This window comes from Cricetulus griseus, chromosome 8, assembly GCF_003668045.3.
Source record: "Cricetulus griseus strain 17A/GY chromosome 8, alternate assembly CriGri-PICRH-1.0, whole genome shotgun sequence".
Lineage (NCBI taxonomy): Eukaryota > Metazoa > Chordata > Mammalia > Rodentia > Cricetidae > Cricetulus > Cricetulus griseus.
Window position 1 is genome coordinate 51,863,401 of NC_048601.1, and position 20,140 is coordinate 51,883,540.

The following is a 20,140-nucleotide window of genomic DNA, read 5'->3' on the forward strand; positions in this document are numbered from 1 at the left end:
TCCAGGGCTGTAGACAGATCCCAGTCTAGTCCCTCAGGGGAGGGACCCCTAACCATTCCAGGCCTCAGTTTCCTGAGGAGGCATAAGAAGTTATTCAGTTAACATTTCTGAGAGATACATGAATTCCACCCACAAACCTCTTCCCAAGTTTTTGACAGATCTAGAATCTAACAGCTCTCCACTCTCACCAACATAGTCCAGTCTCCAATCATTTCTTAAGTAGTCCCTAAGGGTCTGTGCTTCCTTCCCTGGTCTCTCTTGAAGCCACTGAAGGATTCTGTCAGAATCTGAATCAGTCTGTGGAAGCCTCCTTGGGCTTTCGAGCTCACTTTCAGCTAAGGCAGCAGCAGGCTGTATCAGATCTAGTTCCTGATTCTCATTCCCTTAAGCCTGTCTCATATTCCCCAGTACTCTGACATGGCTGCACTGAGTTCTTCTTATGCCTTTGTTCATTCCTCAGAGCCACAAGCCTCTTCTCTCACCGCCTTTACATCTATTGAAATATCGCCTTCCTGGGGACTCTCTAAGCACCCCATTGAATGTTTCCACCTCAACACTCTTCCTTGCCTATTTTATCTTTCTCTCAAGCATTGCTTACTGTTTACTCTCTAACATACTATATATTCCCCTTATTTTTATTATTATACTTTCCTGTGATACTAGAGATCTCAAGAGATTAGCTACTTTGCAGTATTTGGTTGATGGAATACAATAGGAGCACTTGGCAAACCAAAAATGCAACAGAGATTCAGTCAACACGCCAGCATTTATCAGCCACCTGCTGTGTGCTGATACTATGCAGGGATGCAGTGCTGAGTCTAAATAAGCACTACTAGGTGGAAAGTACTCTTTTTAAAAACTCCTTTTATTATTGCCGTTTTACATGTTTAATATTTCACAGGACCTATGGACCTCGAATAGGCATTTCCTTGGTTAATTCTGTAGAAACCCCACAGAATAGGCAGGCCAGAAACTCTTATTACTATTTATAGGTCAAAATACAGAAGGTTCCCTCCTATGAGGGCAATGGGTTTCCCAAGCTCAATGAAGCCTTTGAATTAGCAAGAACCAAGTCATCCTAAAAGAAGAGCAATGCCCATGATTCATCACTTGTTGTTTGGTTTTACATATATTCATTTTAATTTATGTGTGTTCTGCCTGCATATAGTGTGTGCACAGTACACAGAAGAGACCATTGGATCCCCTGGAACTGGAGTTGCAGATGGTGTGACCCACATGTGGGTGCTGGGAATCGAACTGGGTCCTCTGCAAGAGCAACAAGCACTCAACTGATGAGCCATCTCTCCAGCCACTTCTTTGTTTTTTGAGGCGGGGTTTCTCTGTGTAACAGCCAGGCTATCCTGACTTATTTTATTTTTCTGACAGGGTCTTTACAGGTATCCCAGGCTGGCTTTGAACTCATGGTAATCCTCCTGCCTCAGCCTTCTTTGTGCTGAGATTGTATCCGTACACTACCATACCTAGCTTAACAATTCCTAATTCTCCAGAGGAAACAATGCTGGTAAATACTTGCTGACCAAAGCTGGTAAGAAAATCTGGGGAAGAGGGGTGGAGCACAGTAATGGAGCACACATTTAGTATACATGAAGTACTGGATTTGATTCACAACACCAAATAAATAATAAAAATAAAGGAGAATATCTCTTGTTTAAGAACCTAAACATCCATGGGGGATGTTGAATCTATTCATCATGGTTTATACCAGAGTATATTCAAAGTGACTAAGGCTTTTAATGTGGGAGAATTTGACTTTACAATTTCTCACAATTTGTAATAGTGGCAAATAGAACAAATTATTCTGTAATTTTGGAGCAAGGAAGCCTTTTGTAACTGACTCAAAAGTCCAGAACCCAAACCAGGTATAGTGACACAAACTTGTAATCCCAATTCTTGGGAGGTAGAGGCAGGAGGACCATAAGTTCAAGATCATCCTAAACTACATAGGGAGTTCTAAGCCAGCCCCGGCTAGCAACCCTGTTCCGAATGATCAAACAAAGCAAAGGGAAAAGACCTCGGGGTAAAAGTACAAAATGCAAAGGAGAAACTGAGGCAGGAACTCCTACCCCAGCTGTTGTGAGCAATAGGCTGCTATGTGAAGATCTATTAGTGGATTAGAAAAGTCAGTATTTGGGGCTGGACAGATGACCCAGTGAGTGAGATGCTCATTGTGCAAGTACAAGGCCCAAGTTTGGGTTCCCAGCATACATTTAAAAAGCTGGGCATGGTGGAGCACATATATAACTCCAATGCTGGAGGTAGGTGGAGGCAGCTAGATCCCAGGGGCTTGCTGGACAGCTCATTCAGCTTAACTACAAGCTCCAAATTTAGTGAGAGACCGTTTCTCAGAAAGTATGGTGGACAACGATAGAGGAAGACTCTGAAGTCAGTTTGCATTGGCCTCCACATGCACTGGCTTCCACATGTACACTCACAGGTGAGTACATATGCACGCGCGCGCGCACACACACACACACACACACACACACACACAGGTTAACATCTGATAAAATGAGGACAAAGTCGTGAACTGTCAATTTACCTACAAGGACTCAGAATGAGTTCTTAAAACTTGGGAAACAGGGAAGTCACCAAAAATATCAGGAAAGGAACACATCAAAATTATTCTTCCACTAGAGTTGGCAACAAATTTGAGAAAAGAGAGAGGGAAGGAGGGAGACTGGGCAGGCTGGCAGACAAACTGACCAAAACCAATCAAAACTAACCTTAGCAAAGCTCAGGAACCAGAAACTGCCAGGCTTTGGGGCAAGGAAGCTACCATTTTAACTTTCTTCTCTGTCACTCATTCCTGGCTTGTGTGCTGTTATAAGGTGGGCAATGTGGACTCAGCCGTGGCTGGGTGGCTGACCTACCTGGGTTCTCTAAGGGATTAGCTCAGGACCTGCCTTGAGTAGCCCCAGCAAACATTTGTTGAAAGCACTTGTCACAGGCAGTTTCATCTGTCAACTTGACACCAGGGAAAAGAAATTGCCTCTATAGAATGGCCAGGGCATGTCTGTGGGAGTTTTTCTTTATTGCTAATTGATGTGGGAGAGCTCAGCCCATGGTGGCTGGTGCCATCTCTAGGCAAGAGAACTTGGGCTGTCTAGGAGTGGTGGCTGAGCAATCCAGGGGAAGCAAGCCAGTAGGCAGTGCCCTTCCATGATCTCTGCTTCTGTTCCTGTCTTCCCTCAGAGGTGAACTATGACCTGTACGTCAAATAAACCCTTTCCTCCCTGTGGTGGTTTGAAGGAAAATGACCCCCATAAGAAGTGGCACTATTAGAAGGTGTGGCTTTGTTGGAGTGGATGTGTCCTTGTTGAAGGACTTTGTGTGTGTGGAGGAGGATGGCTTTGCGGGCTCCTCTGCTCAAGCCGCACTCAGTATGGTACACCGTTCACTTCCGTTGCCTGTGGGTCATGATATAGATCTCTCAGCTCCTTTTCCAGAACCATGTCTGCCTGCACGCTGCCATTTCCTGCCATGATGCTAATGTATTAAAAAGCTCTTAAACTGTAGGCATCCAATTAAATGTTTTCCTTTACAAGAGTTGCCATTGTCATAGTGTCTTGTCAGAGCAATAGAAACCCTAACTGACACTCCCCCATTTTATTTTGGTCAGTGCTTATTACAGCAACAGTCAGTGCTAACTAGAACATACACAAAGGCAAAAGAAAAAAAAAAAAGGTCAGATATGACTTCTGTGCAAAGGAAAAACACGTGGGCATAGACTTAAAAAAAAAAAAAAAAAAACACCAGGAAAAAAACAGAAGATGAGGGAAGGAGGTAGGTAAATGGCAAAATGGAGGTTTTCCAGTCTCTCAAGGACACTGAAGGATCTTGATGCCGGGTTGGGAAAGGCCCAAGAACACCTCATCTTTTTCACCTCTGGAGCTTTGCAAGTCTAGAGTGATAAAGTCAATACACAGCTATGGATGGCCTGGGAAAAGGCTCAAGGGGGAATGTCTCAACACAGAGCTATACACAACAGCATCAATTTTCTGGGCCTTAGCTTCAGGGGCTTTTATGTTAAGTCAGTAGCCGATTAATATAATCACATTAACAAAACAGTACAGAAAGAGACATACACAAATATGACCCATTGTTTTTCTTTAGAATGGTGAAAAGACAAGTTAACGAAGAAAAGGATCTATTTTTTGATGCTGTGGAAAAAAATACATAGCCATGTATAAAACAGACAAATTTCAGCTCATACACTATCCCTTATACAAAATTATCTCAAAATAGATGCAATGTGAAACATAATCTAGGGGTTTGGGAAATGGTTTGATAAGTAAGAGTGTTTGTTATACAAGCATGAAGACTGGAGTTAAAATCTCTAGTACATAAATAAAAAGTGAGGCATGACTACAAGCTCCTATAGCCACAGGCTATGAGGGAATGGAGACAGGATTGCTGGGGCTTTCTGAATGCCTTGTTTCTGATGAACTCAAAACACAGTGAGAAACCCTGCTCCAAGGAAATAAGGCAGAGAATGATAGACTATTCAATAATAGGACATTCAATGCTCCCCAAAGTATGCATATGCCACCACAGTTACACACACACACACACACACACACACACACACACACACACACACACACACACACATACACACCATACTCTATACTTTTTTTTTAAAGAAAGAAGAGCAACATATCACTGGTAATAATGTGGAGCAACTGGAGCCCTCATACACTGCTGCTAGGAGCTGAGCTTGCTAGACCCACTGGAGAAGACCAACAATCTACACAGGAAGCTGAGCATGTCTATTCATACTCTGGTTCACAGTTTTACACCTTAGCATTTGCTGATCACATACAAGACAAATGCCAACAGCAGCACAATTTTGCAGCACACAAACTATGAACAGCTAAACACCTATATCTTTAGAAAGGATGGTTTGTGGCATGATCACAGGGCAAATTGTTATAGTGACGAGAAAGAACAAATGAGTGCTGTACATAAGGATATGGGTGAATCTCAAATCATAACACTGAAAACAAACCACATCCGTCCATTCAAATAAAGTTAGAACAAAAGTTAGTCTGTGGTGTTCACTCAATGTTTGGCCTGGGTAGGAAGGAGTCAAAGACTGGATTAGCAGAGGGACTTCTTAGGAGTGGGTAAAGGTCTATTCCTGATTTGGTAGGAATAGACAGGGTCTGTGCAGTTGAGTCATGTGAATAGAATTTTCTCATTCTTTTGTACAAATTTCACATTTTAAAATATATACTTTAAATTATACTTATTGATATATTTTGTGAACATGCATTGCCATGGCACACATGCATGTAGAGGTCAGAAAACAACTTGTGGGACTCAGTTCTCTTCTTCTACCATGCAAGTTCCCAGGGATTGAACTCAGGTCATCAAACTTGAAAACAGGCCCCTTACCCACTGAGGCATCTCACCAGTCCCAGAATATACATATTTTAAGCTTTTAAAATTAAAATCAGATAAATCTAATGAGCTTCCACTTCCAAATATGGTATGGCATTTCTAGCATAGCAAGGCTACTTGATCAATATCCTGCTTGCTCCTGTGTTCTCAACTAATGCTACGGTTTTATTCTTTAAAAAAGATTTTTAAAAATTACATTGATTGAATGATTGATTGTGTGTGTGTGTGTGTGTGTGTGTGTGTGTGTGTGTGTGTATTTGTGTCACAGCACATGTGTGAAGGTCAGAGTAAAACTTTTAGGAGTCAGTTCTCTCCTACTATGTGGGTTTCAGGGATCAAACTCATTATTTTAGGCTTGGCAATAAGTATCTCTACTTGTTGAGCCATCTTGCCAGCCCCATGGCCTCCTTTGTGATACCCCAGCCACACTGCTCTTACTAGCTGTCACTCACAATCAAGCTTATTCTTGTCCTCTGGGGCTCTGTGATGGGCTGCTTGACAGATTTCCTGGTTCTCTTACTGAAGGCAGCCTTATCAGTCCACTTTACAGTCACTCTGTCCAGGAATGGGCTAGTCTTTTCTACAGTGGACTAGAAAGTAAGTATCCCACACTTCAGAGGCCTGATGAGTTCTGTCATGAGGACTCAACATTTCCATGATATGGGAAATGGCAGATGTGGTTGTGCTCCAATAGAATTTCATCAATGAATACTGATAAGTTTCCTCTCATCTCATGCCATAAAATAGCCATTCTTTGGTTTCCCCTAAAGTATTTTTTAAATAATTTATTTAACTTTATTTTATGTGCATTGGTGTGAAGGTATCAGATTCCCCTGGAACTGGAGTTACAGACAGTTGTGAGCTGCCATATGGGTGCTGGGAATTGAACCCAGGTCCTCTGGAAGAGCAGTCAGTGCTCTTAATCTCTGAGACATCTCTCCAGCTCCTTTCCTAAAGTATTTTTAAATGAATTAAAAATTAGGCAGCCAGGCTAGATTTGGCCCATGACCAGTTCATTATGCCACACTGTTCTGAAACCTTTTCTTATTAGCCCCATGGTCATCTGAAATGACATCATTTTTGGGCCAATGAGATGGTTTATCAGGTAAAGGTGCTTGTGGCTGACAACTCAAGTTCAATTTCTGGAACCCACACAGTGGGAGGAGAAAACTGACTCCCTTGAGGTATCCTCTGATCTCCACATGTACCCCATGGCATGTGTACACCATATGCATGCACACGTATCCACAATAAATGATCAAAAGTAAAAGGTACCAATTAAATACATGTGTATCTCCTATCCTTCTCCACCCCTAGAGTGAGAGCTGCAAAGAGAGAGGCTTGTGTGGTTTCCACTGCATTTGTACTGCCCATCACATCCCCTGGCTCTACAGAAGAAATGAAGGATTAAGCCAACCTTGATATGACTTTGGCTTGGAGTTTCTTGCTCTTCTTTTGAACAGGGATCAAGGGCATGTGTACAGGCTCTTCCTTCAATGTGTCCTCAACTGAGGAATCTGGTTTGGCTGGCTGGGATCGCACAACGTTTTCTACTTGGTGTAAACTTGTCTTACGGGCCCGTTCAGGATGAGACACGGATTTTAACTTGATCCAACTAGCTTCTGTGTCTTCCTTCATGTGGGTGGGATATTCTATGGTGAACAGACCTGTCAATAGGAATGCTGTAGTCACTTTTCCAAACTACCAGGTCACCTCTGCTCTTGCTTCTTGGCTCGTACCAACTGGACCATTGAAGTCTACTTTAGTTCACACCTATGGACCCCTCACTGGCTCCTGTCCAGTCTGCCTTGCTCTGCATCTAGCACACTGCCCTAGTCAGCAGTCAGCATGAAAAAGCACATCTCATGTCTACTTGTTTTGCATGACCCAGCTTCAGTCTTACTTTTCTCAGATGCCCTGTATTTCACTTAGCTCTATGTTCTTCATAGCACTCAACAGTGAGGTTAGGTATACCATGTGTTCCCTTTGCTGAGAATACTGTCTCCTCAGGTCTCTACATTGAGGCTAATTTCATCCTCTGCTTTGTTGTGTTATGGGATTTGGGGGTTTATGCCTTGCTTATTATACTTAGTCCAGTAGAAATTTGAGGCCAGAGACCTACTGCTCCATTTACCTAGCAAGCATTTATTGAATGAGGATGCTAGGCATTAAGACAACCCAAGACAGGTCTTTGCCACCAAGAACAGATGGGATGGGCAGACAAGGAGATAAATATTTACAAGGCTATGTAACAAGATGGATATATATATATATATATATATACATATATATATATATATATATATATATACCCAATGTATATAAAATAACTATGTGCATTGGTGTGAAGGTATCAGATCTCCTAGAACTAGAGTTACAGACAGTTGTGAGCTGCCATATGGGTGCTAAGAATTAAACCCGTACAGCCTTACCTGGGCACTTCTCTGGTTAAGCCCAAGTTTCCCTATCTGTATAGTGATGGCCAGTGCTCTTAACCACTGAGCCATCTCTCCAGTCCTAGTAACAAGATTTATAACTAGAAAAGTGTTGAGAACCATCAGAGCAGCTATGGGAACCATCAGAATGTGGTGGGGGGAGACCCACTTTATGAGGGAAGTCAATGAAGGCTCACAAAGGGAGGGCACAAACAAACTAAGCTGCTCCTGCAAGGAGAGATTCCTTGGAGAAGCTGTGTGGGAAGCATGGCTGCAGGCCCAGTCAGGATGGAACAGAGTAGGATTTGGTAGCACCTTGTTTCCAAGGGCTATCAGCAGATCAGAGAGCACAGACATGAAAGGCTCCTGAAGCCTCTCACACTGGGCCCAAGAGTGTCTTGTGTCTAGCAGGGGCAGTTTTGTGAAGTGACTAGATTTTTCTCTCCTTCTGAGACCATCCACAGAAAAGAGAGGAGCAAATGCCAGTCATAAAGATGACAGATGGTACAAGGGACAAAGCAGAAAGGACCCAAAGGGATGCATAAAGTCTATGAGAGCTAGGAAAGTAACATAATTGCACGGAGACACTACAGATGCATGGGGGGAGAGCTCAGAAATGAAAGTTATCTCAGTACCAGCTGTAGAAAATACTGGGTGCTCCTCCCTCTCGGGAGGCTGAAGCTTAAGAGGTGGAAAGACTGAACTTTGAGACAGGTGACCCAAGATTTAAGAGGCCTTCTAGTAGGCCTTGCACCTTTCTCCCCTTACCTGCTGCCAGCAACACGGAGTTCATAAACTGACTCACAGCCTTCTGAAACCGCTTCTTGATCTCAGCGAGGGCTCTGTTTATCTTTAACATCTTATCATCCATGGTACTGATTCTGCGAACTGGCTGAAAGAAGGCAAAGGGGTTGGGGGTAGTGGTTGCCTGCCCTCAGGGAGCTGCCTGCCTGTTCAGTGGGACTGACTCTGTTCTGAAGGTTAAGTGGCTATTCCTTTTGCCTAGAATACATCTCTGTCCCTCTTGGCCCAGTCCTTCCTGAGTCAGGGCCAGACCTAACTCAGATTCTCCTATTTGGAGGACTTCTCTGATCTCCACTGTGTAGTACTACCATTGACTCCCATTGTGCTATGTGGCTGCAAGACAAGTTAGCACTTAACTAAGCAATTAGGTGCATGTGTTCTGTCGCCCTAAACTGCAAGCTTCTGGGAGGTGAGGACAGTGCCTTGGTGTCCTCTGATTTCACACTGAAGGTGCTCAGTAAATGTTACTGCTTTATGAATGACTGGATGCAGAGAGGCTCCTCTGGAGTGTCCACTGTCAGTCTCTCCCTGCAGGGAGAATCTCTTAGAATGCATCTCTTAGAATCCCTCCACCCAGCCAGCTACCAGAGGACTGGCTGTGGACAACCCCTAGCTGAAGAACCATGCTTGGCTAAGGTTACAGAGACCAGTGGGTCATCTACTGCAGGAAGGCCCAGGCCTTTCACCTGAGTTAGGATGACTCTGATGGGTCATCTGGACTTCCTGTGGTATCCCAGATGCCTTTGCTTCATCCTCCCTGAAATTCAACCTTTGTCTTCCCTAATCCTCAAAGCAGTCATTTCCTGTAAGCTTCTGTGTGCCAGTCTTGTTTTCTGAGGAAGCTGCTCTGAATAGCCGAGTGCCTCCATGGTACTGCAAAACCACGCACAGAATCCAGAGTTTACTGCAGTCAGTCTTTTTCTCAGGAAGCCTTCCCTTGATTCCTCAGCCAGTGGCACTTGTTCTCTAACGTCCACAACTACCCATCCCCATTATGTTTGCCTGGGTCTTGTTCAGTTTTTCACTCCCTTTATCCCTTAACTTGGCTGGATCCTAAGGAGCAGGCTCTATGCTTTTTCTATTGCCCTCTTAAAATAGTGGAAGTATGAGAAAGCTTCTTCTGTAGAATTTAAGCCTCAGGTGGAATGAGTAGACAGATATTCTGGACAAGGACTAAGCTGGTCTTTTTCCTCTGTAGACAAGATCCCTGTAAAGGATTGCCCCAGTTACCAGCAAAGTCTCAGCCTCCTGAGCAGTCCTAGCCACTGCTTCTGGGCTTTATTTATTTATTTATTTATTTATTTATTTATTTATAATTTATATCCACCCTGGTTCCAAAAAGGATATGAAGCGGCACTCTGGGCTAATAAAGCATTTAAGTCAAAGCATCGCCTTGCTTCCAAAGTGCTGCCTAGATAGGAATATTTAGTGTGAAGTCAGGCCTCAGGGCTGTAAAAGCTGGGACTGCCATTCTGCCTGTCGCTATGATAGGTGACTCTCTCTGGGATGGGTGTCTGGGGAAACCATTTAACAAGCTTCCCAATGTCAGAGACACTACCCTCCCCCAGTCCCAGCCTTTGTAGATGGCCATACATTTTTACAGAACCAGAGCCAAACAAGAGCACATAGTGTGTTTGAAAGGGCTGTGAAAATCCTAGGATGGAAATAAAGTCAGGTTGGCCATCACTATACAGATAGGGAAACTTGGGCTTAACCTGAGAAGTGCCCAGGTAAGGCTGTATGGTTTCTTCCTAACCTGGGCTCTTTGCCAGACCCAATACTCTGAAAGTTTTCTTGGTCCTTGAAACTTTGTCAGTTCCAAGGATCTAAGATGACCAGTTATCTGAGCCTGGGAAGTTCATGCAAAAATAACTTGAAATGCTGAACCTGTTGTTCAGGACAAAGTTTGGAAATCCTGTTGCTCCCAGGAAATGATTACATTTATTCATTTATTTCTGTTCATCTTGTTATAAATGTACATTATAGAGCACATTGTGCATTTTTAAATAGAAGCAATTTCAGACAATGCTTTTCTTGGCAAGCCAGTCTTTGCTGTCACCAGTGTTTGTCATCTATAATGCAGCACTTTTCTGAGGCCATTTTAATGCATTGGCCTGTTTATCCCTATGTTAAATGCCCCCAAGATAGTCATGTTCTTTGAGTTATTGTGTCATTTTAAGTAACTTTTCACCCTTCTACTGCATTTTCAGACTGTGCCTTTGTGAGCCCCTTGATGGAAACACTACCCTCGACATTTAGCACAGTCTAGGAGAAATACAACGTGGACTAGCTTAATGCTTAGCAGCCACATTCAAAACATCCTAAAGTTATAACTAATTCTAATAATATATTTATTTTACTCATTATATAAAAATGATCATTTAACACACAGTGAAAATTGGCAATTACCAAGGAATTTTCATTCTTTTCCCATTAAGTCTTTGAAACACAGAATGTACTTTTTTTTGGTGGGGGGGGGTTTCCAGACAGGGTTTCTCTGTGTAGCTTTGGAGCCTATCCTGACACTCACTCTGGAGACCAGACTGGCCTCGAACTCACGGAGATCCGCCTGCCTCTGCCTCCTGAGTGCTGGGATTAAAGGCGTGTGCCACCAATGCCCGGCCAAAATGTACTTTTTACTGAGATCTTTGATCAATATTTATTCATTGCACTTCAAAGGTTCAACAGCCCTGTGTGACTTTTACTTGTGTCCTCCATATTGAACAGCACAGCTTTGGGCATCTAATTCTGGCTCACTACAGTTGGTAAGGCAAAGGTAAGGCAAAGGTAAGGCAAAATCACATTTGAATTATTTTTCCCAGGCTTAGAGTGTGCACACAGAATTGAGGGTCATTTCATTCAGCTCTTTGGGATGGTCTTTAGGTTGATTATGTCATGGTTCTCATGAAACACTCAGAGATCATCAGACATAGTATGCATTTAACAATGACGATTAGAGCAAGAACCTGGAACAAAATGGACATGGGAGAGGCATCAACATGCAAGCTTATTCATCTCAGCTCATGCATCTAGCCTGCCTGCCTGCTACCTTTGCTTCCTTCCTTCCTTCCTACCTTCCTTCCTTCATTTTTTGCTGGGGATGGAACCAGCCTCCCATGTGCTAGTTGAGCACTCACTCTGTACTCTACCTAAACCCACTGTAGTTATAATCCTTAAAACTGATATAGCTTTAGCTCACAGGCACCTGAGTGTCTTTGGTGTTTCCATGAGAACCTTGATGAACACTGTCTCTCCTTCATGTCTCAGCAGCTCCCATATGCCTGTCACATGACACTAACCAGGCTGGACTCATAATTGGTGTGTGTACTTTTGTCCCTTCTATTAGACTGAAAGTTCTAGAGACTAGAAAGAGGCTTCATTTCTATACCTCCATCAGCTACTGTGGCACACTACAAGTGTTAATGAATGTTTGCTGAATTATTTAATAAATCAATGAAAGAGAAATGCTGCTGGAACGAAAATACAATGGGTAAAGCAGGTATGAGGATTTCTTCTGGGGAGAGTATGCATCTCTTTCATATACTGTGGCTCTTTCTACACTGAATGCCTGCCCCATGTCTTTGTGTAATTCAAGAGTAGTCAGCTATCTCTGACAGCCTGAGAGCTTATGGTAATATCCTTATAATGGTAATATCCCATAGCTTAAGAGCGTCTTGGTCGTGTCCTTAGAATTTATTATCCCAGCCAGGACACCATTGAAGGGGAAATGGATACTATTTGTAGTTTCTGTAGGTAGACAAGTATAAACAGGGACTGGCACTGGGCAAACTACATCTGTTCCTAGAATCCAATCCCAGCAAAGCATCAACAGGGGAATTACAGTGATCTGTCTCATTCACACCAGCTCTCGGTTGTCCAATTTTATTTCCCATGGCAAGTATTGCCTTTTGGACACCTCATAGTTTAGGGAAGACATCCTCTTCATCTGCTCTGTCTTTTCTATGATGTTGATTTGGCCCAGGCCACAGTCCAACCAATGAATGGACAGATTGGACTTGAAAAGATTCTGTTGAATTTTATCCCCTCAGTAAATAATGGGAAATAAAGCCACCTTTGTAGGGCGAAAAGCTGACCACACCAGCTTGGGGCTGGATACAGGTAACTCTGACCACACCCAAAGAGTGATGTAGCAAGGTTTTAACTATCAGAAAGGCATGCACGAAGCCCTCTTTTTCACTCTTCTGCCTGGTTGAGTGGACTAGCAGGCAGCCAGTGTAAATCTGGTCACTGGCTCTGTTGCATGAGTACTTTCTTAATAAGCCATCTGTTATCAATCTAGTTCTGACTCCACATTGCGTTCAGCTTTACATCTCTCTTTGCTTGTGGGATCTATATTCTCAGTTATGAGCATCTCCTCAGATACCTTAACTTGAAGGTGCTCAGTCCCTTGTGTAATTGGTATGGGATTCATCATCACATATGCACATCTCCTGTGTCTTTTAATCATCTCTAGATTACTTGCCATACTAACTAGTACAATGCAGGTCTTTCACTAGTCATCGCTCCACTGTGTTCAGGGAGTGAGGCGTAAGCAGTCTGTGTGTGCTTAGTTCAGGCACAGTACCTTTTTCTGAGAATTTTCCATTCTCTTAAATATGAGGATATGGAAGAGCCTTGCATAGGAGGCAGTGGGGGGAAAACCCCTGAGCTATGGCATGGCAACCTTTGTTGAGACGCCTGGGTCAGGTCTAGATGCCCTGCCTGCTTTGCTCTACTCATCTACTTTGCCTTACCCGTTTGTCATGCGCCGTGGCATGGGTACAGCTTTTGGGCGACACACTGATTATTACCGTCTCATTCATAGAGGTGAAGGTGACAGTGATGGAGTCCTGTCCCAAGACTGTTAACTTCATTTGCTCATTCACCTGCAGATAAAGAAACCAGCACTTGTGGATTCCTGCCACTTCCAAGCCCAAGGCACAAATCCTTTTTGGAGCTAAGATTTGTAAGCTCTTTCTGGGCCTTTTGTTAGAACTTTCATGGAGAAGACAGAATACCAGTGTCCTTTTGGAGATTTACCGAGAAAGTAAGCAATGCCTTCTTTGCCTGTTCCTTTCCTCCCTTCCTTCCAACTCATTGTTGGAAACAGCTGTGAAAGCAGCACAGGTGAATCAGCTTGAGTCCTGTAGGCTGCACTGGGATGCCAGCTTGGATCCTGGGTTAGACAGCTGTGACTACTCAGGCACCAACGGATTTGACTCTTGTTCTTTTAGCAAGCTGTTCAGTCTCTCTCAATCTCAAACTCTTCAGCATGAAGTAGTCACGGGGCTGCTGTTCAGATGAGGTTTTTAATAACAGGAGTCTTTTTTAAACCATAAATGTTCCTGCTCCTCATAAGAGAATGGTGCGAGAGACTGCAGAGCAGTGCACAGCCTTAAGAACCGAGTCAGCTCTCTAGCTCTGATCTCTACCTCTTGTTAACCTTTCACATTGAGACTGAACTGAGCATTCCAGCTCTCAGCCTAAAATCTAAGCAGTTGACCCTACTTCTAGTAGAGCTAAACCAACCCCTAACAGGTTGACCCTCCCACAGGTAACTAAAAAGTTGAAGAGGAAAACAAAAAACCCCAAAATAACTACTTAGTGGCTCAGAAGAGTGAGCAAAGCCAGGCAGACTTTGAAGGGCCAAAACTTAATAAAGGATGAGCATGAGAGGAACTTTTGTCTCAAAGCTGTAGCCTTGACTGTAGAGGCCACAGTCAAGGCTAAAACTACCATCTTCTGGTGAAGGAATCCAAAGAACAGAACAGAGTCACAGTAAAGTATACAAAGAGGTCTGGAAGGGACTGAGTCTGAGGAGAGCCTAGAATTCTATGTACAAACTTTCCCACATCTCTGGCCAGTCTCTGAACCCTGCTCGAGAAGACAAGTCTCAAGACAGCTTACAGGTAGAGAAGTTTAAAATGGTGTGACTTGAGGTTATGTCTACTGCTGACAGAGAAAAGGACTTGGCTTCAGCCTGACCAAAGTTCTTTGCCTTTTAGAACAGGCACATCCAATACCATTCTCAGAAAGGCAACAGGATTTCAAGATTCCACAGTATAACTGTGGCGGTCTGTAACCCAAAATTCCATAGTAACAGAGGGACTAGTGAATCATGAGCCAGTCTCAAGGCAACAGATCATTAACTGAAGCTGACCATGTTTGGCACAACCAGGACACAGAAATATTCACACATACTCTGAGACACCTGATGTAATAATATTCAAAGATGCTGTGAACTGTTAAAAGGGAAGTTCTCTGCAAAAGGATAAAAATATATATAAAGAGAATTCTAGAATACTGAAATTTAAACTTTTCATAAGGTTATCATAAAAGCAAAAAGGAGATGACAAGAAGTCAGAGAACTTGAAGACAGATCAAGAGAAATTACATGATCCTGGAAAGTAAAGAGACAAAATTAGAAACACAACAAAAAAGAGCTTGAGAGACCCATGGGATAGTCAGGAATTAAAAGCATTTACTACTCTTCCAGTTCCCAGCATCCACACTAGGTATCTCACAACTGCCTGCTAGGGGATTCAATGCCCTCTCTGGCCTTCATGGACATCTGCACACAATCGTGCGCGCACACACACACACACACACACACACACACACACACACACACACACCTTAAAAATATACAATACATATAATTGGAGACTCTAAAGAAAAATAGAAAGTCTCAGACACACTTGTAATTTGTATTGTTCTAGAAATGATAAAAGATTTTCCGAATTTGATTAAATGAATTTACATATACTTACAATTTAAATGTCTCAAAATTGAATAGGATAGGATAAACATGACAATCATTCTTAAACAAATCATCAAACTTTAAGTGATAAAGACCACTTTGACTAAAAGCAAGCTTGGGAGGAAAGGGTTTGACTCACATGTCTCAATCACAGTCCATCACTGAGGGAAGCCAAAACAGGAACTCAAGCATGGCAGGAACATGGAGACAGAAGCTGAAGTAGAGGCCATGGAGGAATACTACTTACTGGGTTGCTCCTCATCACTTGTTTAGCTTACTTTCCTTTCTTTTAAATATTTATTTTTATTTTATATGTATCAGTGTTTTACCTGTATGTATGTCTGTATACATGTGTGTATATTGTTCCATGGAGGCCAGAAGAGGGAGAAGGATCCTCCGTAAGTGGAGTTACAGATGAATGTTAACTGCCATATGGGTGCTGAGAATCAAACTCAGATCTTCTGGGAAAGCAGCCTGTGGTTTTAATCACTGAGCCATCTCTTCAGTCCTTCAGCTTTCTTTCTTATACAACCCAGGACTACCTTTCCCAGGGATGGCAATGATTGCAGTGTGTTGGGTCCTCCCACACCAATCATTAATAAAGAAAATACCTCCCACAAACTTGCCTACAGGGCAATCCAATATGAAAGTCAGTTCCTCTGGGCTGGAGAAATGGTTCAGTGGTTAAGAACACTCACAAATTGCTCTTCTGAAGGCCCTGAGTTCAGTTCCCAGCAACTACATGGCAGCTCACAACTGTCTGATAACCTCTTTTGGTGTGTAGGTGTACATGCAGGCAAAGTACCCATATACATTTTAAAAAAGTCAATTCCTCAATTAAGATCCCCTCTCTTCCTAGATATGTCTAGGTTTGTGCCAAAGTGACAAAAACTAACCAGTACCCTAGAAACTAAGAGAAAACCTTTAAAAAGTAGCAATCAGAGGAAACAGATTTGGGTAACTACAGATCAGACTCTCAACCTAAAATATGGAGGGATGGCACAATGGACACTATTTTTAAAGTGTTAAAAGAAAAAAGAAAGCCAACCCAGAATCTCATATCCTATAAAAATATCCCCTAACAATGACATTTTTTCACATGAAAATAACAGCAAACTTGTTGCCAGATGATCTGTGTTTATAAAAATGCCAAAGAAGTTCAGCAAGTTGAGGAGAAATAATACCAGAGAGTGGCTTGGATTTGGAAGGCAGAATGAAGGGAGTTAGAAATAGCCAGTGTCTGAGTTAAAACTGGTTCAAGACAGCATGCAAACTCCCCAGAGCCAGGTACCTGGTGTCTGTCATTCCACACTATGTCATCTGCTCCTTTTGCCCCTTCTTCCACAGGAAGCACATATGAACCCTTAAAGGGTGCCACACCAGTTTCCCCCAACACAAAGCTTTTAGGAATAATGTTCAGTCTTTCATTTTATCTAGAATCCCCCCTTTCCCCCACCTCTGCATCATACCCTGTCACTCCATGTTATAACTCATGGGCCACTTTCTATTCCAGGCTACTCTCTGACTGCATAGACCTTTGCTGTGCAGGTCCTGGGTGAGAGAAAATAAGGCATAGTGCTAAATAGATGGGCATGAGGGAGCACACCTGTAATCCTAGCACTCAGAAGACAGAGCAGAGAGATCCGAAGTTAAGCGCCGACCTGTCTGCACAGATAGGCATTATTGTGCAGCAGTTTCCTCTGAACTGAAACACTGTCCTTTTGAGTCATTCTGACTTTGTAAGTAATTCTCATGCATACACTGGTAAGTAACTCCAGTAAACTCATTTGTTTGTCAAGCCCGTCTGTGGTAGAACCATTCCTTTGGTCATGCATTCATGCCCTATTTAGGGTGAATAGACATTTGTTCACATCTTCTCAGGAAGGTCATATAATGGATACAAAAAAAAAAAACCCTCTAAGGTCAGCAATATGGCTCAGTTGAGAAAAGGTGCATACTGACAAGACAAATTCAAGTCTTGGGACTCACACAACAGGAGATAATGAACTCCTACAAAGTTGTCTCCTGACCTCTGCCTGTGTGTTATGGCATGCCCTCGTGTGTGTGTGTGTGTGTGTGTGTGTGTGTGTGTGTGTGTGTGTGTGTGTGTGTGTGTGTGTGTTTATTCTGTTTTTGTGCCTCTGCTGGCACAGCTAGCTGTCTGATTAGACAAGTTTTGCTTATTGAAGGTAGAATGTCCTAACGGATACCCATAATGTTCCCTTCTGTAAACATGCTTAACCACAATGAAAATTTCCCTCCATGGTCATGAAACACAAAGAATACCTGCATATAGCCATGTAGGTAAGAAATTGCAAAACTGATGTAATGGGCAGCTGGACTTGCAGAACACAGGTTCAGTCCAGGATAGATAGCATAAAAGTGAGCCTAAGTTCTCCAACTCTTGAAGTATTGCTTGGTTCTTTACTAGCAAGTTTTCTATAACACAAAATAAATGTAATAAAATTTCTAAAAAAAAACCCTAAAATTATTAAAAAATAAAGTTGTCAGCCGGGTGGTGGTGGCTCACGCCTTTAATCCCAGCACTCAGGAGGCAGAGGCAGGTGGATCTCTGTGAATTCGAGACCAGCCTGGTCTACAAGAGCTAGTTCCAGGACAGCCCCCAAAGTCACAGAGAAACCCTGTCTCGGGGAAAAAAGAAAAAAAAAACTGTCAATTACTATAAATGTTGTTTCATTAAATGTTTTACAATAAAATGCAAAAATATAAATAAAAATCAAACGGAAAGGATGTTGCCATGAAAGATCAGTAAAGCAGTCCACAATTGCTACAGGCTGATGAAAAGCAAGTAAGCCTACTCTGGATCCCTATTGCCCAATTTATGACCTCTGAACTGGGGCAGTGCTGTCTTACAGGTACTTACCTTTTGATGCTGAGTAGCCTGTGGAAGCCACCCCCTACCCATAATGCCCATGTACCTTGTATTCCAGAGAGAGCAATGTCTCAGTCTTGTTAGCCCAGCTCCACCTATGGACTATGTAACCCTTCTGGTCATTTGTGATTCCACCTTCTTCATCCAAAACCAAGACATATGGACAGCTGGGAAATACAGAAGATAGTAACTCCTTATAGGCCCTGAAAGGTCTCATCACTATAGGCTACAGTCAGGCTACAGATCCTGGGTGTCTGTCCTGACCAGTAGATTAATCCTTATGGGTTCATAATGTGATGCCATTATTAGGAGGTAGTGAAAGACAAGAGGAAGCTTAGGTGGAAAAAGTTAGCCACTGAGTTGTATCTCGAGGAGGGCTGTATTTTTGCTCTGATCCCTTGCTGTAAGCTCCTTTCTTTATTTCCTATGTCACTATGATGTGAAGTACTCTAATCCACTGTGATATGACAAACTAACAGCTCTGAAACTGTAAACCAAAATAAATTTTTCCTTCTTTGAGTTGTTAATGTCAAGTAACTTGCCGCAGTAATGGCTAAAGTGATTAATACACCACCGAATTGTTTACTCAGTCCTAGTGTAAGACATTTTTTCACTAAGGAATTCTTCCAGAGTTGAGAAGTGGGGATGTGGCTCAGTAATTGCCTAGCATTTATGAGGTTCTGGTCCTCAGCACTGAAAAACAATAACAACAAAAACCCTGTGTATCAGCCAGTCAGTGGTGGTGCCCATCTTTAATCTCAGCACTTGGGAGGCAGAGGCAGGCAGAGCTGTGTGAGTTTGAGGCCAGCCTGGTCTACAGAGCAAGATCCAGGATAGTCAGGGCTGCACAAAGAAACCCTGACTCAAAAAACAAAAACAAACAAAAAATAAACCATCCTGTGTATCTGACCAAGAATGGAGATCTTAGTGGGGGACTTAGACTGGGTTCCTTCTCACTGTGGAAAGTGAAGCATGCACCCAGCAGCTGGGCCTCAAAGTACCACATGTCTCTACAGGCACTGTTTCACCCTGCCTCAGTGTCTCCCTAGACACCTTTAACTAGGAACTTTTAGTCACCACCTTATACAACCCTACCAGTTACCTCAAGGGCTACTTCATGAGGCTAGACTTCTCTTGACCTACTCACCAGTTCTTCAGGTTGTAGTAAACACAGCCCTGGCCTTCAGAAGTGAACAGAGCCAGGACGGTGTTAGGCATGTCGTTAAAGAGGCAGGTGATAGGTTTCCCTCTGCAGCACGTAGGAATCTGAAGCATGGCGATGTTTCCGGAGGGATAGCTGGCAGACATAGTCAAGTCAAACTAACAGAGAACTCTCCAGGTGTTGGCTATCAGGGTCACCACAGAAACAAGACTCCAAATGAAAGGAGTCTTCTGCCATGCATTGTTCTCTTCTTGCAAAGATCCTGACTGTGCTTTGCATATGTTACAATTAAATAATTATGGAACCCAGACATGCTCCAGGTCCTTCTTATATACTAGCTTATGAGATGTGGTCCTTTCTCCATTTCACATGTCAGAGTTTTCAAAGCTCTAAATGGTACTGGGGACATAGACTTTTAGTGCTAAAACATGAAGGTCTTGGGAAAACCAGGTGAAGAGGTCACCCCATGTCTTTTACCACAAGCAAGTGACAGACCAGAGCATGATCCCCAGTACCAGCAGTATTTCTGGCACCATCAGGATCCCCCCACTTCTGGAGAATCTAGTGAAAAAAAAAATATGTTCTCTCTGACCTTTCCCTATCTCAAGAGGCCCCAAGAAGCACTGGTTCTCAGAAGAGCAGTATTGGCAGCCGCTTGTCTG

The 20,140-nt window shown here is 43.0% G+C and overlaps 1 protein-coding gene across 1 annotated transcript in view; it reads right to left on the reverse strand.

The window, feature by feature from the left end:
* Positions 1–20,140, reverse strand: part of CUNH3orf20 (chromosome unknown C3orf20 homolog) — a 45,181-nt gene that overhangs the window by 8,537 nt on the left and 16,504 nt on the right. The window contains exons 7-11 of the mRNA XM_027428993.1: positions 19,464–19,613; positions 18,363–18,483; positions 13,418–13,549; positions 8,628–8,751; positions 6,842–7,091 (exon numbers count right to left, since the gene is read on the reverse strand). Of these exons, the coding sequence (XP_027284794.1) occupies positions 6,842–7,091; positions 8,628–8,751; positions 13,418–13,549; positions 18,363–18,483; positions 19,464–19,613 (777 nt within the window). The remainder of the gene's footprint in view (positions 1–6,841; positions 7,092–8,627; positions 8,752–13,417; positions 13,550–18,362; positions 18,484–19,463; positions 19,614–20,140) is intronic.